The sequence below is a fragment of the Hyperolius riggenbachi genome, chromosome 10 (genome assembly GCF_040937935.1).
Source record: "Hyperolius riggenbachi isolate aHypRig1 chromosome 10, aHypRig1.pri, whole genome shotgun sequence".
In the NCBI taxonomy this organism is placed as follows: domain Eukaryota; kingdom Metazoa; phylum Chordata; class Amphibia; order Anura; family Hyperoliidae; genus Hyperolius; species Hyperolius riggenbachi.
In genome coordinates, this window is record NC_090655.1 from 175091913 (window position 1) to 175117331 (window position 25419).

General features: G+C 48.7%; 1 protein-coding gene across 1 annotated transcript in view; it reads left to right on the forward strand.

Moving 5' to 3' along the window:
• The window catches only part of LOC137536021 (glutathione S-transferase P 1-like), a 158945-nt gene extending 135643 nt beyond the window's left edge, over positions 1 to 23302 (forward strand). The window contains exon 7 of the mRNA XM_068257959.1: positions 22970 to 23302. Coding sequence (XP_068114060.1) covers positions 22970 to 23155 — 186 coding nt within the window. The 3' untranslated portion in view covers positions 23156 to 23302. The remainder of the gene's footprint in view (positions 1 to 22969) is intronic.
• The last annotated feature ends 2117 nt before the right edge of the window (positions 23303 to 25419 follow it).

Sequence of the window (25419 nt, forward strand, 5' to 3'; positions counted from 1 at the left end):
AAAACCGATTAAAAGGAGGGGGTGGGTGGATCCACTACCCTCACATAAAATGACCAGGCTGAATTCAAGCCGTGAATAATATAAGAAGGATATTTATTAGTCTCCAAAAACAGTGCCATTATAGTGGTCGCCTGCGTGGTGACCCACACTTGTGAGTATATTCTCATTTAAAAAAAAAAATTCCCATATTGGTTGAACATACTACACCAGATTTGGCTCTCGGTTCTTCTTTTTTGTCTTTCAAGCTCAGTAACAATAAGATTAGCAAGACCTCACCAGAGGAGCTGATGGGTACTTATTAGAACACAGTAACGATAAGTTTTGCAAGACCTCACCAGAGGAGCTGGTGGGTACTTATTAGAACACAGTAACAATAAGTTTGCAAGACCTCACCAGAGGAGCTGGTGGGTACTTATTAGAATCACAAACACTGGTCCACATGACAGCCCAGGGGCCCCAGGTCTCTCTCACTCACTGGGGCCCCCAAACCACCATGCGACACCTAGAGGGAAGTGCGGGCAAGCCCTGGACCTCTCACCTCCAGGGAACTCACCCCACCACCTCTAAACTGAATGCCAACTGCAACAAACACAATTGCTAACTTCCAGTCAGAGCAATATCCTGCCTCTATCTGGCCAGCAGACGCTTGTCAGCCAATCAGGTGCACTGTCATACACCCTTTGCCTGCTGTACCATACCTAGCAGGAATTACATAGATTAGCATTCAGGTGGGAGGCTTCGGTTGGACGCAATCGTGAATTGCGTTGTTTACAGGGACGCCCCGTGTAGGCACATCTCCCACACGGTCCCCTCCCTAACCACTCACCTGTCAATCGCATCGTAGAAGCTGCAAAAAATAAAATTTAAAATCACAAACACTGGTCCACATGACAGCCCAGGGGCCCCAGGTCTCTCTCACTCACTGGGGCCCCCAAACCACCATGCGACACCTAGAGGGAAGTGCGGGCAAGCCCTGGACCTCTCACCTCCAGGGAACTCACCCCACCACCTCTAAACTGAATGCCAACTGCAACAAACACAATTGCTAACTTCCAGTCAGAGCAATATCCTGCCTCTATCTGGCCAGCAGACGCTTGTCAGCCAATCAGGTGCACTGTCATACACCCTTTGCCTGCTGTACCATACCTAGCAGGAATTACATAGATTAGCATTCAGGTGGGAGGCTTCGGTTGGACGCAATCGTGAATTGCGTCGTTTAACAGGGACGCCCTGTGTAGGCACATCTCCCACACGGTCCCCTCCCTAACCACTCACCTGTCAACCGCATCGTAGAAGCTGCAAAAAATAAAATTTAAAATCACAAACACTGGTCCACAGGGGCGTAGCAATAGGGGGTGCAGAGGTAGCGACCGCATCGGGGCCCTTGGGCCAGAGGGGCCCCAGAGGGCCCTCCCTCAACTACAGTATTAGCTCTCTATTGGTCCTGTGCTCATAATAATCACTTCTATACATTCTTTGAATAGTGGTAATCATTAACAAACTGTTCCCCATCAACTTCTTGCACCTCTGACACTGTAGTTGCCATTGGCAGGTTTTGGTGCGCCGGATCAATTGTTATGTATAGAGCACTAGGGGGGCCCCATTGTAAAACTTGCATCAGGGCCCACAGCTCCTTAGCTACGCCACTGCTGGTCCACATGACAGCCCAGGGGCCCCAGGTCTCTCTCACTCACTGGGGCCCCCAAACCACCATGCGACACCTAGAGGGAAGTGCAGGCAAGCCCTGGACCTCTCACCTCCAGGGAACTCACCCCACCACCTCTAAACTGAATGCCAACTGCAACAAACACAATTGCTAACTTCCAGTCAGAGCAATATCCTGCCTCTATCTGGCCAGCAGACGCTTGTCAGCCAATCAGGTGCACTGTCATACACCCTTTGCCTGCTGTACCATACCTAGCAGGAATTACATAGATTAGCATTCAGGTGGGAGGCTTCGGTTGGACGCAATCGTGAATTGCGTCGTTTAACAGGGACGCCCCGTGTAGGCACATCTCCCACACGGTCCTCTCCCTAACCACTCACCTGTCAACCGCATCGTAGAAGCTGCAAAAAATAAAATTTAAAATCACAAACACTGGTCCACATGACAGCCCAGGGGCCCCAGGTCTCTCTCACTCACTGGGGCCCCCAAACCACCATGCGACACCTAGAGGGAAGTGCGGGCAAGCCCTGGACCTCTCACCTCCAGGGAACTCACCCCACCACCTCTAAACTGAATGCCAACTGCAACAAACACAATTGCTAACTTCCAGTCAGAGCAATATCCTGCCTCTATCTGGCCAGCAGACGCTTGTCAGCCAATCAGGTGCACTGTCATACACCCTTTGCCTGCTGTACCATACCTAGCAGGAATTACATAGATTAGCATTCAGGTGGGAGGCTTCGGTTGGACGCAATCGTGAATTGCGTCGTTTAACAGGGACGCCCCGTGTAGGCACATCTCCCACACGGTCCCCTCCCTAACCACTCACCTGTCAACCGCATCGTAGAAGCTGCAAAAAATAAAATTTAAAATCACAAACACTGGTCCACATGACAGCCCAGGGGCCCCAGGTCTCTCTCACTCACTGGGGCCCCCAAACCACCATGCGACACCTAGAGGGAAGTGCGGGCAAGCCCTGGACCTCTCACCTCCAGGGAACTCACCCCACCACCTCTAAACTGAATGCCAACTGCAACAAACACAATTGCTAACTTCCAGTCAGAGCAATATCCTGCCTCTATCTGGCCAGCAGACGCTTGTCAGCCAATCAGGTGCACTGTCATACACCCTTTGCCTGCTGTACCATACCTAGCAGGAATTACATAGATTAGCATTCAGGTGGGAGGCTTCGGTTGGACGCAATCGTGAATTGCGTCGTTTAACAGGGACGCCCCGTGTACTTATTAGAACACAGTAACAATAAGTTTAGCAAGACCTCACCAGAAGAGCTGGTGGGTACTTATAGAATACAGTAACTGATTAGTTTAGCTGAGCCTCACCAGAGGAGCTGGTGGGCACTATTAGAATACAGTAACTGATTAGTTTAGCTGAGCCTCACCAGAGGAGCTGGTGGGCACTATAGAATACAGTAACTGATTAGTTTAGCTGAGCCTCACCAGAGGAGCTGGTGGGCACTATTAGAATACCTCACCAGTGGCGAGGACCCACTGGTGAGTCAGAGTGTCAGACAGGCTAGGTTCGGCAACTCAGAGGCAGATACAGTACAGAGCCAGAAGGCAAAAGAGTAGTAGGTAATCAGGCATGGATTCGGCAACTAGATCAGATGGGCAGAAGTACAAAGACGAATAGCAATTAGCAGAGTCAGAGGTTAGCCAGAGTCATACACAGAATATCAATAATATACAGTAAACAATCTCCTAATCTTGTGTGAAATCCCTGGTTTCCTCCCAGATCAAAGCACACCGGATTCTCGTCTAAAGGTCTGAGCGCTAGCACATAAGTATTCACAACCGCAGACGAGTTGCGAGTGAGCAGAGACGGCTTATGAAGCAGAGGACACCTCCAAGCCGCGCCCACGCCAATCAGCCAATCCTGAGCGGCGAACGTCCGCTCTGACGTCAGCCGACCAGCGGGTCAGCTGACGCGCCTCCTCCCAGCATAAAGGTCCTGTCTACGCGTGCGGCCGCGCGATACAGAAACCTTATGTGCAAATGACAATTCCGTCCTCGGCGTGCTAGACGCCGAGGGAATGGAAAAAGACTCTGAATAGGGAACCAAAGCGGCTGTGGAGACACGCTGCGTGCCCGCAGCCGCATATGTTACAGTAACCCCCCCCCCCCGAGGTGTGGAATCTGGACACGGGCCACCAGGTCTGTCAGGATGCAACCTATGGAACTCCTCTCTGAGTTCTTCCGCATGCATACGATGACTAGGGACCCACAATCTCTCCTCAGGCCCATACCCCCTCCAATGAACCAGGACGTCCTCCGTGCTCTACTGCGCATGCGCAGTAGTTCTGCGCCTGCGCAGTAGAGCCCGGAGGACGTCCGATGACGTCAGAGCTACGGCGTGGGACGCAGAAGTTCTGGGCCTTGGAGCGCAGAAGAGCCCGACCTGGCAGCCGGCCTGGCCAGGTCGGGCGCGCCACCGGAGACCACCGGGAGCCTGCGGAGCGGCAGCGAGAGCACCTCCTGCCTGCCACGGGCTGGAGGAAGCCCCAGGTACACCCTCCCTGAACCTTCCCTTTAAGGTCATGCCACAACATCTCAATAGGATTCAGGTCAGGACTTTGACTAGGCCACTCCAAAGTCTTCATTTTGTTTTTCTTCAGCCATTCAGAGGTGAATTTGCTGGTGTGTTTTGGGTCATTGTCCTGCTGCAGCACCCAAGATCGCTTCAGCTTGAGTTGACGAACAGATGGCCGGACATTCTCCTTCAGGATTTTTTGGCAGACAGTAGAATTCATGGTTCCATCTATCACAGCATGCCTTCCAGGTCCTGAAGCAGCAGAACAACCCCAGACCATCACACTACCACCACCATATTTTACTGTTGGTATGATGTTCTTTTGCTGAAATGCTGTGTTACTTCTACGCCAGATGTAACGGGACACGCACCTTCCAAAAAGTTCAACTTTTGTCTCGTCGGTCCACAAGGTATTTTCCCAAAAGTCTTGGCAATCATTGAGATGTTTTTTTAGCAAAATTGAGACGAGCCTTAATGTTCTTTTTGCTTAAAAGTGGTTTGCACCTTGGATATCTTCCATGCAGGCCGTTTTTGCCCAGTCTCTTTCTTATGGTGGAGTCATGAACACTGACCTTAATTGAGGCAAGTGAGGCCTGCAGTTCTTTAGATGTTGTCCTGGGGTCTTTTGTGGCCTCTTGGATGAGTTTTCTCTGCTCTCTTGGGGTAATTTTGGTCGGCCGGCCACTCCTGGGAAGGTTCATCACTGTTCCATGTGTTTACTATTTGTGGATAATGGCTCTCACTGTGGTTTGCTGAGTCCCAAAGCTTTAGAAATGGCTTTATAACCTTTACCAGACTGATAGATTTCAATTACAGTACTTTTGTTCTCATTTGTTCCTGAATTTCTTTGTATCTTGGCATGATGTCTAGCTTTTGAGGTGCTTTTGGTCTACTTCTCTGTGTCAGATAGCTCCTATTTAAGTGATTTCTTGATTGAAACAGGTGTGGCAGTAATCAGGCCTGGGGGTGACTACAGAAATTGAACTCAGGTGTAATAAACCACCTTTAAGTTATTTTTTAACAAGGGGGGGCAATCACTTTTTTACACAGGGCCATGTAGATTTGGAGTTTTTTTTTCTCACTAAATAATAAAAACCATCATTTAAAACTGCATTTTGTGTTCAATTAGGTTATCTTTAACTAATAGTTAACGATTTTTGATGAGCAGAAACATTTAAGTGTGACAAACATGCAAAAGAATAAGAAATCAGGAGGGGGCAAATAGTTTTTCACACCACTGTATATATCCAGGGCCCAATTTGGCAGAGGGCTGCTTCAGAGCCAGATGTCGAGTAGACACCCACACCAGATCCCCTGGTGCAAAGTCCCGCTCTCCCAGACGTCTCCTATCTGCCTGTTTCTTCTGAATCATAAACGCCTTCTTAAGATTTCTCTGAACCAAGGCCCATATCTCTTTCAAAGTTCCCTGCCACTCCTCCAATGCTGGTAGAGGAGATGCCACCACAGGCAAAGAAGAGAACTTAGGATGTCTCCCCGTCACGACCTGAAAGGGAGAGAACCCTGAGGAAGAACTCTTCAAATTAATATGGGCAAACTCCGCAAACAGCAAGAACTTGGCCCACTCGGTCTGGGCGTCAGCCACATAACACCTCAGAAACCGTTCTAGGGACTGATTGACCCTTTCCGTTTGGCCATTCGTCTGTGGGTGATAGCTGGAGGAAAACGATAGGTTCATTCCCAGATGATTACAAAAAGCCCTCCAAAATTTGGAGATGAACTGGCAGGGCCGGGCCGAGGCAGAGGCTGGGAAGGCTGGGGCCTCTGAGCGCAGGCACCAGAGGGCGCATTCCTCTCTGCTATCCCCACCTGCCACATTCCTGTGAGATCTCCGTGGCCGCCTGCCTGCGCATTCATCAGTGCTACTTTTGCCTGCAATCCCCAGTCCCCTAGCATTGCCGGCATCCTCCTAGTCAGAGCGCCTGTCTGCCCTGTGACTTAAACAGCCGCACTGTCATCAGAGAGATGACAGGCACGGCTATGGCATTGTGTTGCTAGGCAACAGCAGGAAGCCAACTTCTGCTCCAACGGAAGTGGCTTCTTGCAGCGATGCCTGTGAAAACGTGAGCTGTGCTGGACTGGACTGGGGGAGGGAATCCCCCCTTGATCGCTTTGAAGAGGAAGCAGTGAACCTTTCACTGTGAATGCCGTGCCCAAGAATGACTGAAGGACGGGACAGGGACAGGGAAGCAGCTGTTTCATGGATTCCTGGAATCATCCATGCCTAGAATGAGACTGGTTTGAAGGGGGAAGGGTTTTTTTTTGAAAGGGGCAGACAATCTAACAGTCACACACATCACATCAAGTAGCTGCCACTGTGAGTGACCACTGAGTGGTGCTCAAATACCCCTTTTAAAAATTCGAATTTGGTCGAATTCGAATAGTAAATTATTCGAGGTCAGTCGAATATTCGAGTCGAATATTTTTTACTATTCGATTCGACCTCGGACTTCGAGCTCACTATTCGAGTCGGTATTCGAGCTCACTATTCGAGCTGACTATTCGAATTGGCCCAAAATAGCTTCCAACACTTGTTTTGAGGGTGAATGATGCAAGAAACATCTTTTTTTCCAAGTAACAACAGCAAGTGATTATGTGGGGATGTTCCTTTAAAAAAAAATGTGGAAAGAGAAGTTGTGTCCTTAATTTGGTTCAGTAGTGTAGTGTTACTGTATATACTTGTTCTTCTTCTTCTTTATCTTTCTTAATCTTCTTCTAGATCTTCTTCTTCTTCTTCTTCTTCTTCTTCATCATCTTCTTCTTCTTCTTCATCTTCATCTTCTTCATCTTCTTCTTCATCTTCTTCTTCTTCTTCTTCATCTTCTTCTTCTTCTTCATCTTCTTCATCTTCTTCATCTTCATCTTCTTCATCTTCATCTTCTTCATCTTCATCTTCTTCTTCATCTTCTTCATCTTCTTCATCTTCTTCATCTTCTTCTTCTTCTTCTTCATCTTCTTCTTCTTCTTCTTCATCTTCTTCATCTTCTTCTTCTTCTTCTTCATCTTCTTCATCATCTTCTTCTTCTTCTTCATCTTCATCTTCTTCATCTTCTTCTTCATCTTCTTCATCTTCTTCTTCATCTTCTTCTTCTTCATCTTCTTCTTCTTCATCTTCTTCTTCTTCTTCTTCATCTTCTTCATCATCTTCTTCTTCTTCTTCATCTTCATCTTCTTCATCTTCTTCTTCATCTTCTTCTTCTTCATCTTCTTCTTCTTCTTCATCTTCATCTTCTTCATCTTCATCTTCTTCTTCTTCATCTTCTTCTTCATCTTCTTCTTCATCTTCTCCTTCTCCTTCTTTTTCAATATCGTCTTCTTCTTCTTCTTCACGTATTTCTCTTTTCAAATTTTTTTTTAAAGAAATGCAGCTATTTTTGAGCGTAACAAATAGCTGGTGGGCGCACGCATGTTGGAAGCGCCATTGTATGTGCTCCCTGGCAGTGGAAACACAAAGACAGCAGGAGGTAAATTCAGCAGCAGGAGGAGGAGGATGAGTGTGTGGCAGCAGGCAGTCAATGAGGCAGGCAGCTCGCCGTGACATAATAGCCCTGGTACCTAGCGGTGATACCAGGGCTGTAAATAAACACAACAGGAGGTCCCAGACAGCGGTCGTGCAGCCCACATTGTGTCCAATACACAACTGGGACAACACAGTTTTCAACCCGGGCACCTCAGAAAAATTAAACCTTTTTTTTTTTTTATTGGTTTTTTTTGGTTTTGGTTTTACAACCAATATAGCTATTGTTTTGACGTAATAGCTGGTGGCAGAGTGGCAGCAGAAGGTAATTCTGTGTACCCTGGCAGTGGGAAACACAGACAGACAGCAGCAGCAGGAGGAATGGAGGAGCAGTGTGAGCAGCTATTGTTGTGACGTAATAGCTGGTGGCAGAGTGGCAGCAGACGGTAATTCTGTGTACCCTGGCAGTGGGAAACACAGACAGACAGCAGCAGCAGGAGGAATGGAGGAGCAGTGTGAGTGTGGCAGCAGGTAGGCAGCGTGACATAATAGCCCTGGTACCTAGCGGTGATACCAGGGCTGTAAATAAACACAACAGGAGGTCCCAGACAGCGGTCGTGCAGCCCACATTGTGTCCAATACACAACTGGGACAACACAGTTTTCAACCCGGGCACCTCAGAAAAATTAAACCTTTTTTTTTTTTTATTGGTTTTTTTTGGTTTTGGTTTTACAACCAATATAGCTATTGTTTTGACGTAATAGCTGGTGGCAGAGTGGCAGCAGAAGGTAATTCTGTGTACCCTGGCAGTGGGAAACACAGACAGACAGCAGCAGCAGGAGGAATGGAGGAGCAGTGTGAGCAGCTATTGTTGTGACGTAATAGCTGGTGGCAGAGTGGCAGCAGACGGTAATTCTGTGTACCCTGGCAGTGGGAAACACAGACAGACAGCAGCAGCAGGAGGAATGGAGGAGCAGTGTGAGTGTGGCAGCAGGTAGGCAGCGTGACATAATAGCCCTGGTACCTAGCGGTGATACCAGGGCTGTAAATAAACACAACAGGAGGTCCCAGACAGCGGTCGTGCAGCCCACATTGTGTCCAATACACAACTGGGACAACACAGTTTTCAACCCGGGCACCTCAGAAAAATTAAACCTTTTTTTTTTTTTATTGGTTTTTTTTGGTTTTGGTTTTACAACCAATATAGCTATTGTTTTGACGTAATAGCTGGTGGCAGAGTGGCAGCAGAAGGTAATTCTGTGTACCCTGGCAGTGGGAAACACAGACAGACAGCAGCAGCAGGAGGAATGGAGGAGCAGTGTGAGCAGCTATTGTTGTGACGTAATAGCTGGTGGCAGAGTGGCAGCAGACGGTAATTCTGTGTACCCTGGCAGTGGGAAACACAGACAGACAGCAGCAGCAGGAGGAATGGAGGAGCAGTGTGAGTGTGGCAGCAGGTAGGCAGCGTGACATAATAGCCCTGGTACCTAGCGGTGATACCAGGGCTGTAAATAAACACAACAGGAGGTCCCAGACAGCGGTCGTGCAGCCCACATTGTGTCCAATACACAACTGGGACAACACAGTTTTCAACCCGGGCACCTCAGAAAAATTAAACCTTTTTTTTTTTTTATTGGTTTTTTTTGGTTTTGGTTTTACAACCAATATAGCTATTGTTTTGACGTAATAGCTGGTGGCAGAGTGGCAGCAGAAGGTAATTCTGTGTACCCTGGCAGTGGGAAACACAGACAGACAGCAGCAGCAGGAGGAATGGAGGAGCAGTGTGAGCAGCTATTGTTGTGACGTAATAGCTGGTGGCAGAGTGGCAGCAGACGGTAATTCTGTGTACCCTGGCAGTGGGAAACACAGACAGACAGCAGCAGCAGGAGGAATGGAGGAGCAGTGTGAGTGTGGCAGCAGGTAGGCAGCGTGACATAATAGCCCTGGTACCTAGCGGTGATACCAGGGCTGTAAATAAACACAACAGGAGGTCCCAGACAGCGGTCGTGCAGCCCACATTGTGTCCAATACACAACTGGGACAACACAGTTTTCAACCCGGGCACCTCAGAAAAATTAAACCTTTTTTTTTTTTTATTGGTTTTTTTTGGTTTTGGTTTTACAACCAATATAGCTATTGTTTTGACGTAATAGCTGGTGGCAGAGTGGCAGCAGAAGGTAATTCTGTGTACCCTGGCAGTGGGAAACACAGACAGACAGCAGCAGCAGGAGGAATGGAGGAGCAGTGTGAGCAGCTATTGTTGTGACGTAATAGCTGGTGGCAGAGTGGCAGCAGACGGTAATTCTGTGTACCCTGGCAGTGGGAAACACAGACAGACAGCAGCAGCAGGAGGAATGGAGGAGCAGTGTGAGTGTGGCAGCAGGTAGGCAGCGTGACATAATAGCCCTGGTACCTAGCGGTGATACCAGGGCTGTAAATAAACACAACAGGAGGTCCCAGACAGCGGTCGTGCAGCCCACATTGTGTCCAATACACAACTGGGACAACACAGTTTTCAACCCGGGCACCTCAGAAAAATTAAACCTTTTTTTTTTTTTATTGGTTTTTTTTGGTTTTGGTTTTACAACCAATATAGCTATTGTTTTGACGTAATAGCTGGTGGCAGAGTGGCAGCAGAAGGTAATTCTGTGTACCCTGGCAGTGGGAAACACAGACAGACAGCAGCAGCAGGAGGAATGGAGGAGCAGTGTGAGCAGCTATTGTTGTGACGTAATAGCTGGTGGCAGAGTGGCAGCAGACGGTAATTCTGTGTACCCTGGCAGTGGGAAACACAGACAGACAGCAGCAGCAGGAGGAATGGAGGAGCAGTGTGAGTGTGGCAGCAGGTAGGCAGCGTGACATAATAGCCCTGGTACCTAGCGGTGATACCAGGGCTGTAAATAAACACAACAGGAGGTCCCAGACAGCGGTCGTGCAGCCCACATTGTGTCCAATACACAACTGGGACAACACAGTTTTCAACCCGGGCACCTCAGAAAAATTAAACCTTTTTTTTTTTTTATTGGTTTTTTTTGGTTTTGGTTTTACAACCAATATAGCTATTGTTTTGACGTAATAGCTGGTGGCAGAGTGGCAGCAGAAGGTAATTCTGTGTACCCTGGCAGTGGGAAACACAGACAGACAGCAGCAGCAGGAGGAATGGAGGAGCAGTGTGAGCAGCTATTGTTGTGACGTAATAGCTGGTGGCAGAGTGGCAGCAGACGGTAATTCTGTGTACCCTGGCAGTGGGAAACACAGACAGACAGCAGCAGCAGGAGGAATGGAGGAGCAGTGTGAGTGTGGCAGCAGGTAGGCAGCGTGACATAATAGCCCTGGTACCTAGCGGTGATACCAGGGCTGTAAATAAACACAACAGGAGGTCCCAGACAGCGGTCGTGCAGCCCACATTGTGTCCAATACACAACTGGGACAACACAGTTTTCAACCCGGGCACCTCAGAAAAATTAAACCTTTTTTTTTTTTTATTGGTTTTTTTTGGTTTTGGTTTTACAACCAATATAGCTATTGTTTTGACGTAATAGCTGGTGGCAGAGTGGCAGCAGAAGGTAATTCTGTGTACCCTGGCAGTGGGAAACACAGACAGACAGCAGAAGGGCAGTACACAGCAGCAGCCCACTGTAGGTGTGAAATGTGTGGCTGCAGGCGACGTAATAGTCAAAGTGAACCAGGCTGGCTTAGTGAGCAGGAGCCAGGAGGTGGTAAAGGGTGGTAAGGCACATTAACGATGGTACTAAGTTCCGGCAGCCAGTTCATGTCCCCCTCTCGCCGACAACAGGGGCCAGGAACTCGCCTTCCACCCACGCCTGGTTCATCTTGAGAAACGTCAGTCTGTCCACAGACTTGTGAGACAGACGTGAGCGTTTCTCGGTGACCACGCCACCAGCTGCACTGAAGCAGCGCTCGGACAGCACGCTGGAAGGGGGGCAGGACAGCACTTCCAGGGCGTACTGCGCCAGCTCGCTCCAGATCTCCATGCGCTTGACCCAATACTCCATGGGATCAACAGGGGCATCGCTGTCAAGCCCGCTGTAGGACCCCATGTAGTCAGCCACCATGCGGGTCAGGCGCTGGCTGTGACCGGAGGAGGATGCTGCTGCATGCATCTCCTCTCTAGTCACTGCTGCCGGAGCCTCTACAGTCCTGTAGAGCTCGTGGCTGAGAGACAGCAGGTCTGTGGGGCGCTTGCTGCTGCTGGATGCAGGCACCTGCTGCTGCCTCTGTGCTGGCTGCTGGACAGTGGGGGTGGAAGGCTGGGGGAAGGCTTCCTCCAAGCGCTCAACAAGGGCCTGCTGCAAGCTCCTTATTTGTTGCGCTGGGTCTCCTCCTGCAGGCGGCAGGAACTGGCTCAACTTCCCCTTGAGGCGTGGGTCCAACATCATGCTGATCCAGATGTCCTCCCTCTGCTTCATCTGGATCACCCTGGGGTCCCTGCGCAGGCACGTCAGCATGTGCGCTGCCATTGGGAAGAGGCGGGCCACGTCTGCTGGCACATCGACGTCAGTGCTGTCCTCCTCATCCTCCTCCTCTGCTGCCTCATCCTCTCTCCACCCCCGCACCAACTCAGCTGCACTGCGCTGATCCCCCTCATCAGCAGCCAGGTCAGGGACCTCCACCAAGTCCTCCTCCTCCTCCCCCTCAGAGGTGGACTGTGCAGCTGCTTGCCGCTCCTGCTGGTCCAAGGCTGCCGCTCCCTGTGCCAGCAAAGCATCGAGTGCCCTGTTCAGCAGAGAAACCAGGGGCACCCACTCGCAGACCATAGCATGGTCCCTGCTCACCATGTTTGTGGCCTGCAGGAAGGGAGCCAGCACTAAGCACACCTGCTGCATGTGCCTCCAGTCATCATCGGGGACGATGGACGGGATGTTGCTGGTCTTGTCCCTTCTCTGAGCTGCGGAAACAGTGGCCAGGGCAAGGTAGTGGTTGACAGCGTGCTTCTGTTCAACCAGACGCTCCAACATCGCCAGGGTGGAGTTCCAGCGAGTCGGAACGTCAATGATCAGCCGATGGCGTGGCAGATCCAGCTCCTTTTGCACGTCTTCCAGGCTCGCACAGGCTGCAGCCGAGCGCCGGAAGTGACGCACAACGTTCCTTGCCGTTTCCAGCAGCTCGTCCATCCCCTGGTAGGTGCGCAGGAACTTCTGCACCACCAGGTTCAGCACGTGGGCAAGACAGGGGATGTGGGTCAGGTTTCCCCTGTCTATGGCAGCAACCAGATTGGCCCCATTGTCGGACACCACCTCTCCGACTCTGAGGCCTCTGGGGGTCAGCCAAATCCGCTCCTGCTCCTGGAGTTTGGCCAACACGTGGGCTGCCGTCAGCTTGGTCTTGCCAAGGCTGACCAAGTGCAGCAGCGCTTGGCAGTGGCGGGCCTTCACACTGCTGCTGAGGCGGGGGGTTTGGCCAGGTGTGGCGGAGGATGGCAGAGGATCGGAGGAACCCGCTGCAGTTCCCCTGACCCTGCGGGGTGGCACCACCCACTGTGTTGCTGCTGCTGCTGTGCCCGCTGCTGCTCTCCCATCCTCACCCCCTTCCACCAAGCTGACCCAGTGGACAGTGAAGGACAGGTAGCGGCCTGTCCCGAAGCGGCTGCTCCAGGAGTCCATGGTGACGTGGACCCTTTCACCAACCGCGTGCTCCAGCCCTCGCTCCACATTGGCCATCACAAAGCGGTGCAGTGCAGGAATGGCCTTGCGGGCGAAGAAGTGTCTGCTGGGGAGCTGCCAGTCTGGGGCTGCACAAGCAAGCAGCGCCCGCATGTCGCTCCCCTCCTGCACGAGCGTGTACGGCAGGAGTTGGGAGCACATGGCCCGTGCCAGCAAGCCGTTCAGCTGCCGCACGCGACGGCTGCTGGGAGGCAGAGCCCTAACCACCCCCTGGAAGGACTCGCTCAAAAGGCTCTGGCGTGCCTTTTTGCTGGCACGGGAATCAGCAGACGGAGCAGAGGAGGCCACTGAGGACTGGCTGCCAGAACAGGCCTCAGTGTCGGCGGCAGGAGTTGCAGAGGGGGGAGGAGCAGGGCGTTTCCGCACTCCTGCTGGTGCTGCTGGAGGAGCAGGAGGGCGGGTGGCTGCTGTTGCTGCTGCTGCTGCTGAAGGCTGTGCAGTGATGGGATTGGTGCCACTGCCAGCACCAGATGCCTTCAGCCTCTGGAACTCCTCATGCTGGTGGAAGTGTTTCGCAGAAAGGTGGTTGATCAGCGAGCTGGTGCTGAACTTCAAGGGGTCTGCACCTCTGCTCAACTTCCGCTGACAGTGGTTGCAAGTGGCGTACTTGCTGTACACTGTGGGCATGGTGAAAAACCGCCAGATTGGTGACAAAAACATCCCCCTACGGCATGGAAGCGCTGCTGCCTGTTTCCCTGTGGTGGTTGGGGGGGGGGGGGGGGTCTTGGGTGCGGCTGGTGGTGGTACTGGCTGATGCTGCTGCTGCTGCTGCTGAGCCTGAGACACCAGCAGGCTGTGGGACGCTGCCAATGCTTGCAATGATGCGCCTCCTTGCAAGGCCCACAACCGCATCCTCCTCCTCCTCCTCAGAGCTGCTGAGGACGACATCCTCTGGATGTGTTGGCACCCAGTCTCTGTCTGTCACCGGGTCATCATCATCATGCCCCTCCTGAAACATGTCCTGCTCTGATGATGACCCCCCAAACTCCTCTGCTGATGCATGGATGGGACGCTTGACTGTCGCCACAGTCTTGCTGTCCAATCCCTCCTCCCCCAAAGTGCCCATCAGCATCTCCTCCTCCAAATCGCCAACAACAGCATTCAATTGACTCATCATGCCTGGGGTCAAAAGAGTGCTGAGTGACAGGTCGGCGACTGACGGTGAACTGGCCTCCTCCCCAGGCCCTGCTGGGCGGCTGCTGCGAACAGGGGTGGTGGTGGTGAGGGTGGAGGCCTCGGATGCAGAGCTGATGGCGGGCTGCTCATCCTCCGTCATGAGTTGCACCACAGTGTCTGCATCCTTTTCCTCAATGGGACGTTTCCGACCCGGCTGGAGGAAAATGGGAGCAGGTGCTACACGCTGCTGCTGCTGTGTCTCTGCAGCGTGAGTTGCAGATGCTCCTCCTGGGCGGCGCCCAAGGCGTCCACGGCCAGTGGCTATGGGAGGAATGTTAGCCACTGACGCTGCTGCTGCTGCTGCGGAACTGTGCATGGTGGCGCGCCCGCGGCCGCGGCTTGCCACAATGCTGCTCCCTCTCTTCCTGATTCCCTTGCTGCCCTTCCCCTTGCCCAAACCGCGCTGGCTGCCACTTCCAGACATCTTCAATGTTTTGGGCGTATAGACAAAAGTTTTGTAAAAGGGCGGGTGAAAAGTGGGGTACTTTAATGGAGTGGGTTGGTTGGTGAGGTGACTGAGTGAGTGTCCCCTAGTACAGTAAGTAAGTATTAACAGTCAGGAAGTACAACTAGCAGTTACAATAATCAGTAGTAGTAATCACAAGTAAATTTAGTGTGTGTACACTCAGACAGTGAGTGCACGCACGCAGGAGCTAGTAGCCTATGGACACAGTGACTGAGTGTCCTAGACTCCTAGTACGGTAAGAGTAAGTAAGTAGTAACAGTAAGTAGAACTAACTAATAACAATAATCAATCAGCGATCAGAAGGAAATGGAGTGTGGGTGGTGTGTGTGTACACTCAGACAGTGAGTGCACGCACGCAGGAGCTAGTAGCCTATGGACACAGTGACTGAGTGTCCTAGACTCCTAGTACAGTAAGAGTAAGTAAGTAGTAACAGTAAGTAGAACTAACTAATAACAATAATCAATCAGCGATCAGAAGGAAATGGAGTGTGGGTGGTGTGTGTACACTCAGACAGTGAGTGCACGCACGCAGGAGCTAGTAGCCTATGGACACAGTGACTGGGTGTCCTAGACTCCTAGTACAGTAAGAGTAAGTAAGTAGTAACAGTAAGTAGTAGAACTAACTAATAACAATAATCAATCAGCGATCAGAAGGAAATGGAGTGTGGGTGGTGTGTGTACACTCAGACAGTGAGTGCACGCACGCAGGAGCTAGTAGCCTATGGACACAGTGACTGAGTGTCCTAGACTCCTAGTACAGTAAGTAGTAACAGTAAGTAGTAGAACTAACTAATAACAATAATCAATCAGCGATCAGAAGGAAATGGAGTGTGGGTGGTGTGTGTACACTCAGACAGTGAGTGCACGCACGCAGGAGCTAGTAGCCTATGGACACAGTGACTGAGTGTCCTAGACTCCTAGTACAGTAAGTAGTAACAGTAAGTAGTAGAACTAACTAATAACAATAATCAATCAGCGATCAGAAGGAAATGGAGTGTGGGTGGTGTGTGTACACTCAGACAGTGAGTGCACGCACGCAGGAGCTAGTAGCCTATGGACACAGTGACTGAGTGTCCTAGACTCCTAGTACAGTAAGTAGTAACAGTAAGTAGTAGAACTAACTAATAACAATAATCAATCAGCGATCAGAAGGAAATGGAGTGTGGGTGGTGTGTGTACACTCAGACAGTGAGTGCACGCACGCAGGAGCTAGTAGCCTATGGACACAGTGACTGAGTGTCCTAGACTCCTAGTACAGTAAGAGTAAGTAAGTAGTAACAGTAAGTAGAACTAACTAATAACAATAATCAATCAGCGATCAGAAGGAAATGGAGTGTGGGTGTGTGTACACTCAGACAGTGAGTGCACGCACGCAGGAGCTAGTAGCCTATGAACACAGTGACTGAGTGTCCTAGACTCCTAGTACAGTAAGAGTAAGTAGTAACAGTAAGTAGAACTAACTAATTACAATAATCAATCAGCGATCAGAAGGAAATAGAGTGTGTGTTGTGTGTGTACACTCAGACAGTGAGTGCGCACACGCAGGAGCTAGTAGCCTATATGAACAGTGACAGTGAGTGTCCCTACGGGTACAGTAAGAGTAAGTAGTAAGTAAGTACAACTAACAATAATCAATCAGTAATCAGAAGGAAATAGAGTGTGTGTACACACAGACAGTGAGTGAGTGCACACACGCAGGAGCTAGCTAGTAGCCTATAAACAGTGACAGTCAGTGAGTGTCCTACTCCTAGTACAGTATAACTACAATACTATTAGTAAAGGACAGCAGAAATACTGGTATAGATGATGAGAGAAATAAACAGAGGACAGCTGCCCACAGAGGCAAGGCCCCCCTGAGGCCTAAACCTGTAAGCTTGCAGCAGCTGCCTGTCTCTAATGTAACACACAAGCTACTAACTAAAATACAATGTCTATCTAAATAACAACAATACAGGTGTATATGGCAGGTGTAGGTGAGCAAAAACGCTAGGTAAATGAACACAATAGAGCACTTGCTAAGCCAAAGCACAAAGGAGCAGATCTCTCTCTGTACAAGTCTCAGGCAAGCATGGAAAACCCGAACATGGCGGCCGCTATTTATAGGGTAGGGGCTGGCCAGGGTCCCCCTCTGTGATTGGCTGCCGTCAGAGGGCCTGGGAGCCCTCTGATTGGCTCTAAGCACATCAATCTGGGCTATGACGCTATTCGAGCTCGGTACCGAGCTCGAATAGCGCCGGTTTGCTCGAATAGCTCGAATAGTGAATGGGCTATTCGAGTGTTCTCGAATAGCCCATTCGAATAGCTACAGCTATTCGGAGCTCGAATACCGAGCTCGAATAGCTGAAAAAGAGCTCGAATATTCGAGCTACTCGAATATTCGAGCTCTGCTGAGCACCACTAGTGACCAGATGTGTGTTTGCAGTACTACATCCTCCCGGACCCTAAAATGTGTCCCTGTCAGCCCTGTAAAGTCTGTGACTCAGCTGAGTTGCAGACTATTGTGCAGTCACGGCTGTGCCCATCCCCCGATCGTGGTCCCATAGCTGGATGCGTTCTGCACATGCGCAGTTCATTAAGTCTGTAACTGCGCTTGGGCAAACTGCTCCCAGTTATGGGACTGTGATGGAGGAGGCCCATATCCCAGGAACAGCACATGCACAGTAGTTGACAACCCAGCTGTATCATAGACTTCAGGAGCACAGCAGATCGGCCTATGGGGGCTGGAAAAATCCTCAGGTCGCTGACACTAACCTAGCCCCTACCTATACCTAACTCGCGTAACTCTAACACAGCCATTAGCAAACACCACTAACCATCAACTGCCATCATAGCTATTCCCTCAGCTACAGGTACCTGCCAAACTACACCAGGGCTTTTCCACTGTTACAGAGGTATTGTGCTGCCCCAGCGCCCAAATTACAAGCTACGGGCAATATTTTTAGAATTTTGACATGGGCACCTACAGTGGCAGCCAAAGGACCAGCTTAGGGGGGGGGGGCGCACTTTAAAAGTTCAGCCTCGGGTGCTGGAGAACCTTGTCCCGGCCCTGCGAACTGGACTCCCCTATCTGACACCACATCTTCCGGAACACCATGCAAACAAAAGATGTGGTGAATGAAGAGCTCTGCCAGTTCTTGAGCAGAAGGGAGTCCCTCCAAAGGAATGAAATGGGCCATCTTTCTAAACCTATCGACTTCCACCCAAATGACAGTTTTTCCCTGAGACCTAGGGAGTTCCCCTACAAAGTCCATGGACAAGTGTGTCCATGGTTGCTCTGGTACATGTAGTGAATGTAAGGTGCCTACGGGAGCTTGTCTGGAGGGTTTGCTCCTGGCACAAACAGAACAGCTCCCCACAAAGTCCTTACAGTCAGACACAATGGATGGCCACCACACACACGCCACTGTCCAACAACTCTTGCGTGCGGGCAACCCCAGGCTGACCTGCAGTCTTATGGCAGTGAAACGTATGGAGAATCTCAAATCTGAACTGGAGAGGCACAAAAAGGACTCCATCTGGTTTCCCCTCAGGGGCTTAATGCTGAAATAGGCCCAGCATAGTTGCCCAGTCTTTCCCAGACCCAATTTCAGAGGAACCAGAGGAGTGAGATGATGACCTCTCCACTTGGATCTCGGTAGCTCCTACTGTGACTTTTTCTAAACAATGATGATGACAGTAGGAGGACCAGGCTAACAATTGTCTGGAACTCCAGTCAATCTGAGGGGAGTGTTTTCGAAGCCACGGCATACCGAGAATCACTGTGGAGGTAGACATCTCTAGGACCAAAAACTGTATTTGTTCTTTATGTAACACCCCCAACTGACACAATAACAACGGAGTCTGAGTAATGGGTAACTTCCCTTGCAATTGTGAATCGTCCATTGCAGTCACTATGATCTGACGTCCCACAGGCAGAGGGGGAAAACCAAACTTAATGGCGAAGTCATAAGCCATGACATTAACTGCAGAACCCAAGTCTATAAAGGCCTGGGTGGAAAGGACTTGACCCTCCCAGGTAATAGAACACAGGAGAAGTACACGCTTATTTTTTAGAGGTAAGACTGGATCGCCTAGGGTAGTACCCCCAGCTACACCTAGGCGATGGGGTTTTCCGCCTTCTTGGGACAATTTGCTACAATATGCCCCTTCTCTGCACAATAGAGACAGAGTTTCTCGGTACGCCGCCTGTTCTTCTCAACCTCAGTGAGCTTAGCCTGTCCAATTTGCATCGGCTCATCAGGTGGAGGAGAAGAAGAAACAGGAGGAGAAAACACGCTAGAAACAGGTCTCCCTGCCGTTTTCCCCCAAATCTGCCTCTGGTATCGCACTCGACGATCATTTTTTATTGCCAGGGAAATGGCCTCATCGATTGACTTAGGTTCAGGGTGACCTAACATAAGATCAGCACCGCATCCGATAAGCATGACAAAAAGCAATCTAACAAAGCATACTGCCCCCATCTGGCTGTAACCGCCCACCTTCTAAACTCAGCGGCATAATTCTCAACTGAATTATACCCTTGTCTGAGAGTCTTAAGTTTCCTATCAGACGTTGTAGCTAAATCCGGATCATCATATATAACTGCCATTGATTTGAAGAAGTCCTGAATAGTGGCCAAAGCCTCATGCCCAAAAGGGAGACTGTATGCCAAGGACTGTGAATCACCTGATAACAGAGTCTTTATCATGGTGACTCTCTGGCTCTCTGTGCCTGAAGATACTGGCCGTAACTCAAAATAAGAAAGGCATCGGTACTTAAAATTTCGAAAGTCTGAGCGACGCCCTGAAATTTTTTCTGGAGGGGGTATCCTAGGCTCAATAACAAGAGGGGAGGACACTTGTGCATTGGGATTTTTAAGACAATTAACTGTCTCAGCCAGTTGATCAATCTGGGTCTGTTGCAAGTTGACCGTCTTGATGAGATTGTTAACGGATGTGGTCAACAGTTCAACCCGATTGCACAGTGTCTCCATAATTTTCTGGTCTGCGGTTCTGTAACGATCGGTGTAGCAACACAGACGTCTGATTATGTGTGATCTGCAGAATCACCAATAATACAGACGCTATACCTGATTATGTGGTGATCTGCAGTATCACCAATAAAACACGTATAGCTGGCAAAATACAAGGTATGTGTAGTGCTTGGTGCAACAATAGACTGGGCTTTACCAGAGGAGCTGGTAGGCACTAAAAGAGCTCAGTAACAATAAGATTAGCAAGACCTCACCAGAGGAGCTGGTGGGTACTTATTAGAACACAGTAACGATAAGTTTGCAAGACCTCACCAGAGGAGCTGGTGGGTACTTATTAGAACACAGTAACAATAAGTTTGCAAGACCTCACCAGAGGAGCTGGTGGGTACTTATTATAACACAGTAACGATAAGTTTGCAAGACCTCACCAGAGGAGCTGGTGGGTACTTATTAGAACACAGTAACAATAAGTTTAGCAAGACCTCACCAGAGGAGCTGGTGGGTACTTATAGAATACAGTAACTGATTAGTTTAGCTGAGCCTCACCAGAGGAGCTGATGGGCACTAATAGAATACAGTAACTGATTAGTTTAGCTGAGCCTCACCAGAGGAGCTGGTGGACACTATTAGAATACAGTAACTGATTAGTTTAGCTGAGCCTCACCAGAGGAGCTGGTGGGCACTATAGAATACAGTAACTGATTAGTTTAGCTGAGCCTCACCAAAGGAGCTGGTGGGCACTATTAGAATACCTCACCAGTGGCGAGGGCCCACTGGTGAGTCGGAGCGTCAGACAGGCTAGGTTCGGCAACTCAGAGGCAGATACAGTACAGAGTCAGAAGGCAAAAGAGTAGTAGGTAATCAGGCAGGGATTCGGCAACTAGATCAGATGGGCAGAAGTACAAAGATGAATAGCAATTAGCAGAGTCAGAGGTTAGCCAGAGTCATACACAGAATATCAATAATATACAGTAAACACAATCTCCTAGTCTTGTGTGAAATCCCTGGTTTCCTCCCAGATCAAAGCACACCGGATACTCGTCTAAGGTCTGAGCGCTAGCACATAAGTATTCACAACCGCAGACGAGTTGCGAGTGAGCAGAGACGGCTTAAGAAGCAGAGGACACCTCCAAGCTGCGCCCACTCCATTCAGCCAATCCTGAGCGGCGAACGTCCGCTCTGACGTCAGTCGACCAGCGGGTCAGCTGACGCGCCTCCTCCCAGCATAAAGGTCCTGTCTACGCGCGATACAGAAACCTTATGTGCAAATGACAATTCTGTCCTCGGCGTGCTAGACACCGAGGGAACGGAAAAAGACTCTGAATAGGGAACCGAAGAGGCTGCGGAGACACCCTGCGTGCCCGCAGCCGCATATGTTACACTTATACCTGAATTATTGCAAGTTTCCTTCTGTTTTAAAGAAGAGCTGTCAGCCATACTATCTCAGAAAAAAAACACACATATAAGTAGATAAATACTTGCTCTACTTACATAACATATGTATTGCACTGTCCATGTTTTGATTTTAGTGATTTTTGTACAGTAAAAAAAGAGAAAATACTTCTTAGCATTTCCCATTTTAAGTGTGGGTATTTTGAAGCCAATCCTGATGTCATTTCCTGCCCTACTGTCCTCTGTCTGCTTTGCCCGCCCTTCACTATAGAAAGTGCATTGTCTCAGCATGAGAAATATTGGCCAATCAGAGAGGAACAGAGGTGTGGGTGGGGAAAACAGGAGGGAAAGAGGCTTCAGCCCATCAGACTGCATTAGTTAAGTCTGAGGGGAAATGGAGAAGCAAAAAAAGGACAACCCTGCAACTTCCTTTTTGTGTACCAAATGTTGTGTGTACTAAATAAGAGGCAGGTAAACTGGGGAATGATCATTTATTAACAAGAAAAGTAATAGTGATTTTAACTTTTGGATTGCCTGGTTAGCATCCTTATTACTTGCTTACCAGATAAAAATAAAGAATTTATTTTTGATTTTATGCCTGACAGTTACACTTTAAGAAGGCAAATAACACCAAGCATTGCTTTTTAGTAGGAGGGCTTTCAGTCTATTTTAGCCCCCTATACATTCCTAGTGGTTTGGGTCACCCTGAGCTGCTTGGTTACTCAATTACATTTCTTCTGATACAAATATATGGATCAACTACTATGCATTCATAAAAAATGCACTTGTCTGCAACAATGTCATTTGTGTGATGAAATTATATTTCTTCTGGCACAAAATACGCATGCCAACCATTATCCATTTGCAAAAACAAAAGTGAACTTGTCTGCAACAATGTAATTTTGTGTAATGCGATTACATTTCTTGGGCCGAAAATACCTGTATGTGTGTCAACAATTATGTTGTCAGCAGCAACATAATTCCTGTAACGCACAAATATATTACATTTCAGTTCCACTGTTAAGATGGCCATACACTTATTGTTTTCCACTCAGTGTTCCAAAACAATTGATTCATTCCTGAAAGGAATTGATTCAGGAGGAATCAATTCCTACCACACACTGCACGTCAATCGAACAGCAGGGTTGCATGTTTTGATAGAGTGCAAAGCTATGGGACATCAATCTACCAATGCTCTTAACCTGTTCCTGATCGACCAACATTTTCCATCCTGTCTGATCAATACTCTCTCAATCAATGTTTGGTCAAAATCAATCAAAAATTGATCAATCTGATCATTTTTGAGAATCGATTCCAAACAGATTAATCAAATCTGCAGGGAATGGAATGGGAAAATCAATGCGTGTATGGGCACCTTGAGGCATATAAACACCAAAATCTGTCCTGCCCAAAAATAAATAAATACATTAAAAAAAATAATAGGAATTAGGAAAATTTGGAAAAATTGGTTGCTAAGAGACTGCTAGAAGTCATGTATATAGCTAGCAAGAACAATTTGTGGACCTTCAGCCAAATGAGTATTACTGACTTATATTGTAATGCGATTACATAATTTATTACTTTTCTACAGATCTCATATGCTGACTACAATCTTCTGGATATCCTACACTGCCACCAGCATTTCTTCCCAGACTGTTTGTCTTCATTTCCCCTGCTCACCGCATACAAGGAGCGTATTGAATCCCGAAGTAAGCTCAGTGAATATCTGAACTCTGAACAACGCAGCAGCCGACCTATGTTCCCAAATAGAGGTTAAGCATCATTTATCTTAAATGAAATGTTCTTCTGCTTTATCTAACCTTATATGTTACTTGAACAGTTGTGTGAACTATAGGAATTTAAGCTTCCTTGTAAACTCAGTGCATTGTGATTATTTCTAAAAAATAAAAATAAATAAACTTTTGGACTGGTTATGTATTTATTAAACACAAATTTGCCTTTGTAGAACAGAAGGTATTTACAAATATTCAGCTTCATGTGATCAAGAAAGATTTGACATGATGCATCATGGATGAATATGCAAGTTGTCCCTTGAAAACATAAAAGTTAGACACACATCCAGAACCACTGGAATGAAAATTGTGCCTATGGGTTCTCTTTAAAGAGACTCCGTAACAAAAATTACATCCTGTTTTTTATCATCCTACAATTTCCAAAAGCTATTCTAATGTGTTCTGGCTTACTGCAGCACGTTCTACTATCACCATCTCTGTAATAAATCAACTTATCTCTCTCTTGTCAGACTTGTCAGCCTGTGTCTGGAAGGCTGCCAAGTTCTTCAGTGTTGTGGTTCTGTGATGCATCTCCCCCCTCCAGGCCCCTCTCTGCACACTGCCTGTGTATTATTTAGATTAGGGCAGCTTCTCTCTTCTCTCATCTTTTACAAGCTGGATAAATCCTCCGCTGAGCTGGCTGGGCTTTCACATACTGAGGAATTACATACAGGCAGAGCTGTCTGCACTCTGCAGGAAGAAACAGCCTGACACTTCAGTGGAAGATAGCTGCAGGGGGAAATAAACTATCTCTTGAGATTCAAAAGGAAGGGTGTATACAGCCTGCTTGTGTATGAATGTATTTTCTATGTGTGGACATACTGTACATCAACCTACTTCCTGTTTTGGCGGCCATTTTGTTTGTTTATAAACAAACTTTTAAAAACTGGTTTTAACCACTTTTAATGCGGCGGGGAGCAGCGAAATTGTGACAGAGGGTAATAGGAGATGTCCCCTAACGCACTGGTATGTTTACTTTTGTGCGATTTTAACAATACAGATTCTCTTTAATGCTTGATATGTTGTGGGACATAATCTATAATTATAAATATGATAAATACCACTGTATTAGCAAGGCTAAATTTGCAGGGGTACATATTCAGAAAATGAACTAAATAGCATCTTAGACCTTAACCACTTGATGACCCACCCTTTACCCCCCCTTAAGGACCAGCGTGGTTTTTAGTGATCTGTGCTGGGTGGGCTCTACAGCCCCCAGCACAGATCAGGGTGCAGGCAGAGAGATCAGATTGCCCCCCTTTTTTCCCCCCTATGGGGATGATGTGCAGGGGGGGTCTGATCTCTTCTGCCTGCGTGTGGCTGGCGGGGGGGGGCACCTCAAAGCCCCCCTCCGCGGCGGAATTCCCCCCTCCCTCTCCTACCTGTTCCCCCCCCCCCCCCCCCCCCGGTGATCGAGGCTGCACAGGACGCTATCCGTCCTGTGCAGCCAGTGACAGGACGTCCCCTGTCACATGGCGGCGATCCCCGGCCGCTGATTGGCCGGGGATCGCCGATCTGCCTTACGGCGCTGCTGCGCAGCAGCGCCGTACAAATGTAAACAAAGCGGATTATTTCCGCTTGTGTTTACATTTAGCCTGCGAGCCGCCATCGGCGGCCCGCAGGCTATTCACGGAGCCCCCCGCCGTGGTTTGACAGGAAGCAGCCGCTCGCGCGAGCGGCTGCTTCCTGATTAATCAGCCTGCAGCTGGTGACGCAGTACTGCGTCGCTGGTCCTGCAGCTGCCACTTTGCCGACGCACGGTATAAGCGTGCGGTCGGCAAGTGGTTAATCAATGCATGTCACACTTCAAGATATATCTCTTGCAGCTGGTAAACAGCAGGGCCGGCGCTACCATTAAGGCAAAGGAGGCAGCTGCCCCAGGGCCCCAGAGCTTGTAGGGGCCCCCAGTGGCTACAAGAGGAAAAAATTTCAAATCGTCCTTATAGTTTTTGAGAAAATCGATTTTAAAGTTTCAAAGGAAAAAAAAATACACATTTAAAAACCTGCCGACTTTAATGGTTAATAGCAAATCCACCCTAAATGCTAGAAACCCTAAATGTGCAGGATATGTTAAGGAGATCATTAGGAATAAGAGGAAACAATTTTTCAAAAAGACCTTATAGTTTTTGAGAAAATCGATTTTAAAGTTTAGAAGGAAAAAAGTTTACTTTTAAATGCGGTAAATGTCACTTTTAGTAGCAAACCTAACGGTAGTGTAATTTTACATGCATCAAACGAAAGCGCAATA